An 11,378-nucleotide genomic window follows, 5' to 3' on the forward strand; every position below is an offset into this window, starting at 1 on the left:
AACGCTGTTACCAAAGGAAACTTGGACGTGCATTTTGTCATGGTGTTTTGTGTTGGAGCGATTAATAATAACACAGACCTTGCACATGCATGGTTATCTTACTCTATATACGGATTGGGCCAAAAAAGTACCTGATTTCAACATTCAATAAAAACTGAATGAACTCTGATATGAGTGTGAAATAGTGCAGTTGCTCATTGACAGCCTGGAGAGTCTCCATTTCAGGGGCCTCCAAGGTCACCAGATATGTCCCCTTTAGATTTTTTTTTTTTCTATGGGAGTCCTTAAAGAAAAAAAAATATCTTCCAGTAGAAGCCAAGAACAATTGGTGATCTGAGGATTTTGTGATTATAGCTATCGCCAATATTGGGCATGATACGTTGTATGGTGTAAACAGCAACTGTACCACTCGTATTCTGTACTACTCGAAAGAAGGAAGTTATGTGTGCTCAGAATGATGGAAGGCATTTTGAAAATCTATATTGATGGAAATAAACTTGAAAGATCTAGTATTTGATTTTTGTTTCACACTCGTATCAGATGAGTTCATCATTTTTTTTAATTGAATTTCGAAATTGGGTACTTTTTTGGCCCATCCTGTATAATGGAAGGAAAGTACATGTATGTATGTATCATCAACTCATCTGGGAGTCCAAAAAAAGTTTTGTTTTCACCCATCTTGGCATTTTCTTCCTATGGAAGTGGGGGGGGGGGCGGGGGCTTGGGGTGTTGCAAATTTTCAAAAAGTCTGATAAGGAGACCTAATTTGTGAAAGTGTCATGAAAAAACAATTCCAGGAATGGTCGATTTAGTGGTGGTGGAGCTATCCAGATCTTGAAAATATTGAATACTAATTTTGCATATGTGCTGGGGGTACCCAGGGTCAGGTCATGGGCACAACCCCACCCCCGTGAGAGGTGGGGGGGGGGTAGATGACCTATGATTTTCTCCTGAACACACAGAACAGCGCAAGTGGTTTACTGATCCCTGCTGGAGACAGGGGATTACAAACCAGGGAACAAAATATACTTTCCCCACTTCCCCCAATACCCCCCTCCCACAGTCTGCATTTGTTTGTAGTTTTGACAATGCCACATGTCTGAATGATGTAAAGAGCCTTACTCCAACCTGGTTCTGGTAAGGAAGTTATGAACTTGCTAACGGTCATGTAAGCATTGTTTGTTAGATAAATACAGTGATGAACTCTTGTATAGTACTAGCAGAGCCTATCTGTCGCTTTGCTGACCAACCACTCTGTCGTCATATTTGCCAAAACTTTTGGGTGAGAAGGAGAAGGAAAGGAAGACAAATTTACCCATGCATAGAGGGCTTTAACTCTTCACCCTCACCCCCAACACCCACCCTCTCCCTGCAGTGCTTTAACCCCTCATCCTCACCCCAACCCCCCTCCCGTTCCATGTCCCCATCCTCACGTCCCGCTCTCCCCCCTTTGCACCCTGTTTGTCCTGATGTCTGTTCCTGCTAGAAATGTCTCACACACGATGACAGGCTTTGACGGGCCCCTCCGTTTTTTTGGAGTGGGGGGGGGGAGGCAGAAAAGAAGGGGAACAAATTTACCTGTGTGAAGAGTGCTTTAACTTCAGGTAAAAAGGTAAAATACGTTACCCAGGTAAAAAGAGGAAATTGTACCCTCTGAAATTGTATTGTACCCGATCCTCTGCCACCACCACCAGGGGGGGGGGGCACTACACAATATGCATTTACATCGAGAATTTACGCTCCCCCTTCCCGCCCCCACATCCCCGCATGAGGCCATGGCCACGTAGCCTGTGTTACCTTCCAAACAAAGCTGTGTTTGTACCCTAAGTTTGGAGTTTGTAACTTAAAAGATGTGGTCGTGCATAAGGAACAAAGAAAGATAGATAGCCAGAGAGAGAGACAACGCCGTTTATATGTATATTTGTTGTTGTTTGTCTTTCGGCTGCTCCCGTTAGGGGTCGCACAGCGGATTATCCGTTATGATCCGCATACTGATTTGGCATAGGTTTTACGCTGGATGCCCTTCCTGACGCAACCCTGGTCGCCTCTTACCACACAGGGATAAGGATTGGGTTTCGCCATGATCCCGGGCTGCCCTTCACCCTCTCATAGCACGGCCCAGCACAGAGCACCGGTCCTCAAGCGATCCTCCAACCCATGCCTCCGAGTAGCTGGATTACAGGCGCACGCCACTACGCCCGGTGTTTATATGTATATATGTGTGTGTATATATATATATACTCACTGATGAGCCAAAACATGATGACCACTGACAGGTGAAGTGAATAACATTGATTGTCTTGTTACAATGGCACCTGTCAAGGGGTGGGAAAAATTGAACAGCAAGTGAACAGTCAGTTTTTGAAGTTTATGTGTTGGATGCATGAGAAATGGGCAGGAGTAAAGACTTGAGCGACTTTGACAAGGGCCAAATTGTTATGAAACGGCAAGGCTTGTGGGGTGCTCCCGGTCAGAAGTGGTGAGTACCTACCGACAGTGGTCCGAGGAGGGACAAACCACAAACCGGCGACGATGTTGGGTGCCCAAGGCTCATCGATGCGCGAGGGCAACGAAGGCTATCCCGTCTGGTCCGAACCTACAGAAGGTCTACTGTGGCACAAGTCACAGAACATTTTAATGGTGGTCACGGGAGGAATGTGTCACAATCCACAGTGCATCGCACCCTGCTGCGTATGGGGCTGCTTAACCGCAGACCGGTCAGTGTGCCCATGATGACCCCTGTCCACCGTCGAAAGTGCCTTCATTGGGCACGTGAGAGTCGGAACTGGACCTTTGAGCAGTGGAAGAAGGTCGCCTGGTCCGATGAGTCCCATTTTCTTTTGGATCACGTGGATGGCCGTGTACTTGTTCGCCGTTTACCTGGGGAAGTGATGGCACCAGGATGCACTGTGGGAAGAGGACAAGCTGGTGGAGGAGTGTGATGCTCTGGGCAATGTTCTGCTGGGAAACCCTGGGTCCGGCCATTCATGTGGACGTCAATTTGACACGTGTCACCTACCTAAACATCGTTGCTGACCAGGTACACCCCTTCATGGCAATGGTATTCCCTGATGGCAGTGGCCTCTTTCAGCAGGATAATGCGCCCTGCCACACTTCACACATTGTTCGGGAATGGTTTGAGGAACATGATGAAGTGTTCACGGTGTTGCCCTGGCCTCCAAATTATCCAGATCTCAATCCGATTGAGCATCTGTGGGGTGTGCTGGACTGACAAGTCCAATCCACGGCGGCTCCAGCTCACATCATACAGGGCTTGAAGGATCTGCTGTTAGTGTTTTGGTGCCAGATACCACAGGACACCTTCAGGGGTCTTGTAGAGTCCATGCTGTTTTGGCGGCTCATGGAGGACCAACAGCATATTAGGCAGGTGGTCATAATGTTTTGGTTCATCAGTGGATATATATATATATATATATATATATATATATATATATATATATGTATATAGATACATATAATCATTTGCACATAAAAAATTCACACAAAATGCCCATACATTCGATTTTGCCCCATGAACCTCTTTAGATTTTTCTGTTTTTTAACTTTGTCTTACCTGGCAATGTTCCTTGCAGAAACCTTTGGAGGTCCATGCTTAACTGGCCTGAGTGTGCTGTTGACTGTGTTGAGTTTCTGCCTCCTATGCAAAGATTCTTCCCTTTTGTAGGAAAGCTGGACACACGGACCTTGCCGATCGCCTCCTCGAGTGCCAGTATGAACTAACCGATCGCCTTCTTTCCTACGTATGTGGCCGTAAGCCAGGTCAGTAACCCTGTATTGTAAATGGGGTCTTTGTATAATAATGGGGAGTACAAACCTGTGTGATGAGAGTGCATAAACGTTGTGACCTTAAAGAATAATGTCTATTAAAAATCGATCTTGATGGTGTGGGGAATCTCACACACCAAGTGATTTAACAATTATTTATTTGTTTATTATGTTATATTGTCATTATGTAAACCGTGTTGGCATTCTGAACATAATCGCGACTGCACGATACGTAACTTTAAGTACAGCTTAAGTGACATGCTGATGATCATTCTTGATAATGAGGTAAAGCTCGCTCTGTATTCAGCAAGGTAACCAGCCTGCTTACGAGGCACCTGAACCAGATAGAAATTACAGAAACTTTATTGGGATTTCGAGTCGTTTTATTTTTATATTTTTCAATGCACTCAACATGCATCCCCTTAACATTTCGAGTTGCTGGTTCATTGTCGGAGAGTCTTTGTGGCCCTTACATTGGTTGATATCTCCATTTGCACATTTCAGGTGGAAGGAAGTTCTCTCAAAACTTGAAATCTCCACCTCCTTTTTCGGTTAAGGATCATTAGTCATGAACCTAATTGTGAAACTGGTTCACATTCCACCATGTGTTCAACAATGTGTTCCACCATCTGTTTCACATTCCACCATGTGTTTCACATTCTACCATGTGTTTCACCATGTGTTTCACATTCTACCATGTGTTTCACCATGTGTTTCACGTTCCACCATGTGTTTCACCATGTGTTTCACCATGTGTTTCACATTCCACCATGTGTTTCACATTCCACCATGTGTTTCACCATGTGTTTCACATTCTACCATGTGTTTCACCATGTGTTTCACATTCTACCATGTGTTTCACCATGTGTTTCACCATGTGTTTCACATTCCACCATGTGTTTCACATTCCACCATGTGTTTCACCATGTGTTTCACATTCTACCATGTGTTTCACCATGTGTTTCACATTCCACCATGTGTTCCACCATGTGTTTCACCATGTGTTTCACATTCCACCATGTGTTTCACATTCCACCATGTGTTCCACCATGTGTTTCACATTCCACCATGTGTTTCACCATGTGTTTCACATTCCACCATGTGTTTCACCATGTGTTTCACATTCCACCATGTGTTCCACCATGTGTTTCACCATGTGTTTCACATTCCACCATGTGTTCCACCATGTGTTTCACATTCCACCATGTGTTCCACCATGTGTTTCACATTCCACCATGTGTTCCACCATGTGTTTCACATTCCACCATGTGTTTCACCATGTGTTTCACATTCCACCATGTGTTTCACCATGTGTTTCACATTCCACCATGTGTTTCACCATGTGTTTCACATTCCACCATGTGTTCCACCATGTGTTTCACATTCCACCATGTGTTTCACATTCCACCATGTGTTTCACATTCCACCATGTGTTCCACCATGTGTTTCACATTCCACCATGTGTTTCACATTCCACCATGTGTTTCACATTCCACCATGTGTTCCACCATGTGTTTCACATTCCACCATGTGTTCCACCATGTGTTTCACATTCCACCATGTGTTCCACCATGTGTTTCACATTCCACCATGTGTTTCACATTCCACCATGTGTTTCACCATGTGTTTCACATTCCACCATGTGTTCCACCATGTGTTTCACATTCCACCATGTGTTTCACATTCCACCATGTGTTTCACATTCCACCATGTGTTTCACCATGTGTTTCACATTCTACCATGTGTTTCACCATGTGTTTCACATTCCACCATGTGTTCCACCATGTGTTTCACCATGTGTTTCACATTCCACCATGTGTTTCACCATGTGTTTCACATTCTACCATGTGTTTCACCATGTGTTTCACATTCCACCATGTGTTTCACCATGTGTTTCACATTCTACCATGTGTTTCACCATGTGTTTCACATTCCACCATTTGTTCCACCATGTGTTTCACCATGTGTTTCACATTCCACCATGTGTTTCACATTCCACCATGTGTTTCACATTCCACCATGTGTTCCACCATGTGTTTCACATTCCACCATGTGTTTCACCATGTGTTTCACATTCCACCATGTGTTTCACCATGTGTTTCACATTCCACCATGTGTTTCACCATGTGTTTCACATTCCACCATGTGTTCCACCATGTGTTTCACCATGTGTTTCACATTCCACCATGTGTTCCACCATGTGTTTCACATTCCACCATGTGTTCCACCATGTGTTTCACATTCCACCATGTGTTCCACCATGTGTTTCACATTCCACCATGTGTTTCACATTCCACCATGTGTTTCACCATGTGTTTCACATTCCACCATGTGTTTCACCATGTGTTTCACATTCCACCATGTGTTTCACATTCCACCATGTGTTCCACCATGTGTTTCACATTCCACCATGTGTTTCACATTCCACCATGTGTTTCACATTCCACCATGTGTTTCACCATGTGTTTCACATTCCACCATGTGTTCCACCATGTGTTTCACATTCCACCATGTGTTCCACCATGTGTTTCACATTCCACCATGTGTTCCACCATGTGTTTCACATTCCACCATGTGTTCCACCATGTGTTTCACATTCCACCATGTGTTCCACCATGTGTTCCACCACGTGTTTCACCACGTGTTTCACCACGTGTTTCACCACGTGTTTCACCACGTGTTCCACCACGTGTTCCACCACGTGTTCCACCACGTGTTCCACCACGTGTTCCACCACGTGTTTCACCACGTGTTCCACCACGTGTTTCACCACGTGTTCCACCACGTGTTTCAACACGTGTTCCACCACGTGTTTCACCACGTGTTTCACCACGTGTTTCACCACGTGTTTCACCACGTGTTTCACCACGTGTTTCACCACGTGTTTCACCACGTGTTTCACCACGTGTTTCACCACGTGTTCCACCACGTGTTCCACCACGTGTTCCACCACGTGTTCCACCACGTGTTCCACCACGTGTTTCACCACGTGTTTCACCACGTGTTCCACCACGTGTTTCACCACGTGTTTCACCACGTGTTTCACCACGTGTTTCACCACGTGTTTCACCACGTGTTTCACCACGTGTTTCACCACGTGTTTCACCACGTGTTTCACCATGTGTTCCACCATGTGTTTCACCATGTGTTTCACCATGTGTTCCACCATGTGTTGAGATGTATGTCAGTTTTGAACCATATCTTATTTATTTATTTATTTATTCTTTTGCCTTTAAGATAGATTGTTTGCCATTATTTGGTTTTTTTTCCTCTCCAATACAAAAAGCTTTATTTTTTTTAATCAAACTTGTTTTTTTATCTTTGTTGTTATGCAAATTATAATTGTTTTGTCATCATTTTCTTCAACTTCCACAATATTTTTGTGGCATTCTTGATGTCTTGATACTTTTCCCCTTTAATAAAAAATCCCCCAAAAAACCGTCACACCAAAGTTACTGAAACTGAATAATCAGGTGATTTTACTTTTAATCGATATTTCATGTTTCATCACAATGTTTTTGAAGTTTATGCCGAAGCACTCAATGGTAACGAGGTGCATTATAATCACTAGAAGCACCCCTCCCCCTATGAGAGCGGCCAGGGGGTTTGTGTTATTATCCTTATTCAATTCTGCGATTCAAATAACCTCTCGCTGCATAATTCAAAACACCTCACAGCATTGGAAAACGTGGGGACAGGAATACTGGATTGGACTGTAAAGGGCGAGGACTTGTAATACGCTCTCCCACCTGGAGCGGTGCTACACGATACACATTTACATCGAGAATTTTCATCCTCCCCCCACCCATCCCCGAGACCACAGGCAAAGATAAAAGCATCCCTATCTACTAATTGGGGTCATGCTGATCCCATGTAGCAAGTCTGGATGTAATCGGGCCAGAACTGTAGGAGTAGTATTAAACACACACACACACACACACACACACACACACACACACACACACACACACACACACACACACACACACACACACACACACACACACACACACACACACACACAAACACAAACACAAACACAAACACAAACACAAACACAAACACACACAACACTTCATGAATAATCATAAAGAATCATTGTTTGTGGGACACGGTTTCATGATCTTTTCAAGCAATGAGGTCCACAAGCTTCAACGTGTTCCACTGAACCTCTTTCTCTCCACGCATTGCATTGAGGACACAACTCTACCACATGGCATTAGTTAAGTTTGAGGGAAAACAGGCCACTGATCAAACCTCTCTAGCAATGCATATGGTGATGGCGAGTGATGGGACTGGAGGCTTGTGTATAATCATCATAATCTTCATGTTGGTTTTGCAAAATGTGAACCATCTTAAACTCTCCTATTCACAATTTCATTTCTTTTCTGTTTTTTTTTTTTAATCTGGGTTTCATTGCACTGTTGGATTAATTATCTTTCCCCAGATTAATGATTTCATCTCTGGGTAAAAACAATTTTTATACTATAAGCGCGCTTCATAACTGTGAGCAGTTATGCCGAGGCCCAAGACGCCCCACTTTGATCCGACCCATGACCCATTAGGTAGTTTTTATAAAACTGACTTCATAATGGGAAGTCGATCACATATTTAAAGTTTCGCATTGATCGTATAAGGTTTATTTTTCTATCCAATATGGCTGCCAGACCACGTGACTTATGAAGTTTTAATTTCCAAACTATATTCTCCAAAGGTAGTTGATCATACGTATTAAGTTTTGTATCATTGCTTGAGTGGTTTGATAGAAGTAAATATTTCAAGGTTTTACCCTCAATCCAACATGGCTTTGACCATGTGACCATGTGTCCATGTGACCAATGATGTTGAAATTTTCAACCAATATTCCCTGTACTCAAAAAATCTGTCTAATCAAAAAATCCACTATTTTCTTGAATCTCTGCATTTTTTTTCTTTAATTTTCATTTTCAGGATGATGTTTTATCTGTCCCACACCCTATTTCCTCATTTGACACATATCAAGTGGTTTAAAATTGAAAACACACGAATATATCCATATTAGCCAGGCATATTGCAAAGATCTTGAACTGTAGTTGCTTAAGTGTGACCCTCTGCATGTGGTGTTTCACAGACCACAGAAACGGCCAACACTTCATCACACCTCAGATGGCTGATAGGTAACGTGGTCACATGATTTATCACACCATCTTCCTCTTCGCATTTATTACTTCGAGTGCCTGTGTGTTATGACTGTGCTTGAAACATTCTTGCCAACCCGGCAATTATGGGGAAAGGACCCCATTTCAGTACCGCAAGTTTGCTCCTCAGCATCTACTACAATGTTTACATTTGTGTCCCTCAAAAAACTTTTGCATTTACCGTGGTTGTTTAATGTTTAAAGTGGTGACTTTCAGTGGGAGGGAGGGGGGAGGGTGGGTTTGGGGGGTGGGTTGAGGAGTTGTAGTGGGTGTTGAGAGGGGATTGACACCTTAGGGTTGGCATTGGTGGAGAATTTGGGGTTTGTGAGGGTGGAGGGAGAAAAGTTGAGGTCTTGAAGTTACATTTTACATTGTGCGGATGTTTCGCATGTCACTGATAGTAAGTAAATAATCTGCTTCCTACCGACGTTACTTTGTGTCCAACAATCTTCATACAAATCCATGCATTGGATGTTGGCAAACAATATGTATGACACAGTCAAAACAGGTCCATGACCAGACAGGTTAATTTATGCGGTGTCATTTGGACAGTTAAACACGAACGACGATGGACGTGGAGAAAACAGATGCGACGCATGAGGGTACGGTTACAGCCACAGGCTTGCGAACATGGAAGCAGTTTTCACAAACCTGTGATTGGGCAACTGTAACCCTGTAGCTTAACAATGAGAATGAAGATGGTGGGAATGCAAGGAAATGGAAGATTCAAATTACAGAAAAAGTTATCTGCATTACTTTTGGGTGAAATATATATATTCTTCCTTTAATTATTAAATTTTTATTTTTATTTTACTTCATGTATTGATTTCATTTTATTAAACAGCTTTTTTTTCACTCAACGGTAATGCAGCCAAAGTGTTTAGCTAAAAGGAGGTGTAAGTGGATAGTGCGAGTGATGAAAAGGTATTTTTTGCAAATTATGCGAGATGAGCATGACAACGAAATTGGAAAGCTATCGGATGCGGAGCGGGGGTCCGGGTTAGTTGTCCATTTGCCATCCTTATGAGTTCAATAGCGGACCTTGCAATCGTCTATAGTACAAAGTTTTAAAGTGGATTTGCTATCTCATTGGATCTCTGAAGCAATTCAGCTTGGTTGTCCTCGGACAAACTTTGGGCAATTTTTTTAATATGCAAATTAGGGCCACCATTACCAAAAAACCTATGTTCTTCAATATCTTTGCAACTATGCATGGTAATGTCACAAACATGGTGTCCAGACCTATGTTTTCATGGTCAATGATTATGATAAAGACATTTAAAAAGTTTTCACATGTATATATTTTGCCTGAATGTAAATTATTTGCAGCTGCTGTCTTGCGCAGGCGTGGGATCACAAGGTTCATAACTCCAGGTCGAGCATTACCCAGCTCTATGATGCCAGCCGGATTCTGCTGGAACTCATGAGCCATGACGTGGGTCTCTCGGCGTCCATTGGGAGTTGAAACCAGGAGGTCAAAATTGTCGAACTACCCAAAGATTGGCCCCACCCTCCATTCCAAGCCCATGGCCTGATGTAGCACACTGCTCTTTTCACCCGCAAATTTTGCAGCTGATTTGCGGAAACGTATGATCTCGTCATAGGACACTATGAAACCATGATCATGTAGGAGCTTGATCAATTCTGAACTCCCATACCTGTGATGAAGCTTCACTGCCAGCCCCAGCATTGTCTGGGTTTTAGTGCCTGCGATGTGACTTTGTACAGCTTGGGTTAGACTGAGAGACTTTTTTGTCATCTCCCCCCCCCCCCCCCGGAACCAATTCTGAAATTATCTTGAGCAGTGTGGTGCTAGTTTGTTTGAGTGTTTTGATGTACGTGAATTCTCCGAGATCATAGTTTGCGCTATTGTACTGTATAGGTCGTGCTTCACCTTTGACCTGCCTTACCACAGCGTCCACACTATCTTCGTCAACTGAATCGACCTCGACCAGCTTCAAGGATTTACCCACTAGATGCCTAAACCCTACAACTGAGGCACAACCCTCTATACGTTTAACGACAATGTCATTACCGAAATAGTTTGAGATTTTGGAACATCTGCTTGCGAGATAACAATCCACCTAAACTACAGTACATATCATGTAATTCAATAGCTGTCCATGTACGGAGTTGTTGGTTAGCATACATGTCATTAATTACCGAATTCAGAGCATCATCATCGATTACATCAAAGTTCAATGACAAATTGGTATACTTAGGAATAACCATGAACGCATCATAACACTTGTTATGGTATTGCGCGTCTGCAACAGGTAAATCTGAAAGAACACCTTTGATGCAGATTTCAACCTTTCTACCCCAGTCATCATTTCTCTGCTCACATAAATCTAAAAGTACATCTTTGAAAGGTGTAAGGCCAGGGCGATCACTGTTCTCGCACTGGATTATATG

At 43.2% G+C, this 11,378-nt stretch overlaps 1 protein-coding gene across 1 annotated transcript in view; it reads left to right on the top strand.

Moving 5' to 3' along the window:
* The first annotated feature begins 3,650 nt into the window (after positions 1 to 3,650).
* LOC147011007 (ARF GTPase-activating protein GIT1-like) overlaps positions 3,651 to 11,378 on the top strand; it is a 35,901-nt gene continuing 28,173 nt past the window's right edge. Inside the window, exons 1-2 of the mRNA XM_085859085.1 lie at positions 3,651 to 3,780; positions 8,897 to 8,942. Coding sequence (XP_085715211.1) covers positions 8,932 to 8,942 — 11 coding nt within the window. The 5' untranslated portion in view covers positions 3,651 to 3,780; positions 8,897 to 8,931. The remainder of the gene's footprint in view (positions 3,781 to 8,896; positions 8,943 to 11,378) is intronic.

This window comes from Eptatretus burgeri, chromosome 16 (assembly GCF_056783735.1).
Source record: "Eptatretus burgeri isolate ZD-2024b chromosome 16, Ebu_testis_v1, whole genome shotgun sequence".
NCBI classification, from domain to species: domain Eukaryota; kingdom Metazoa; phylum Chordata; class Myxini; order Myxiniformes; family Myxinidae; genus Eptatretus; species Eptatretus burgeri.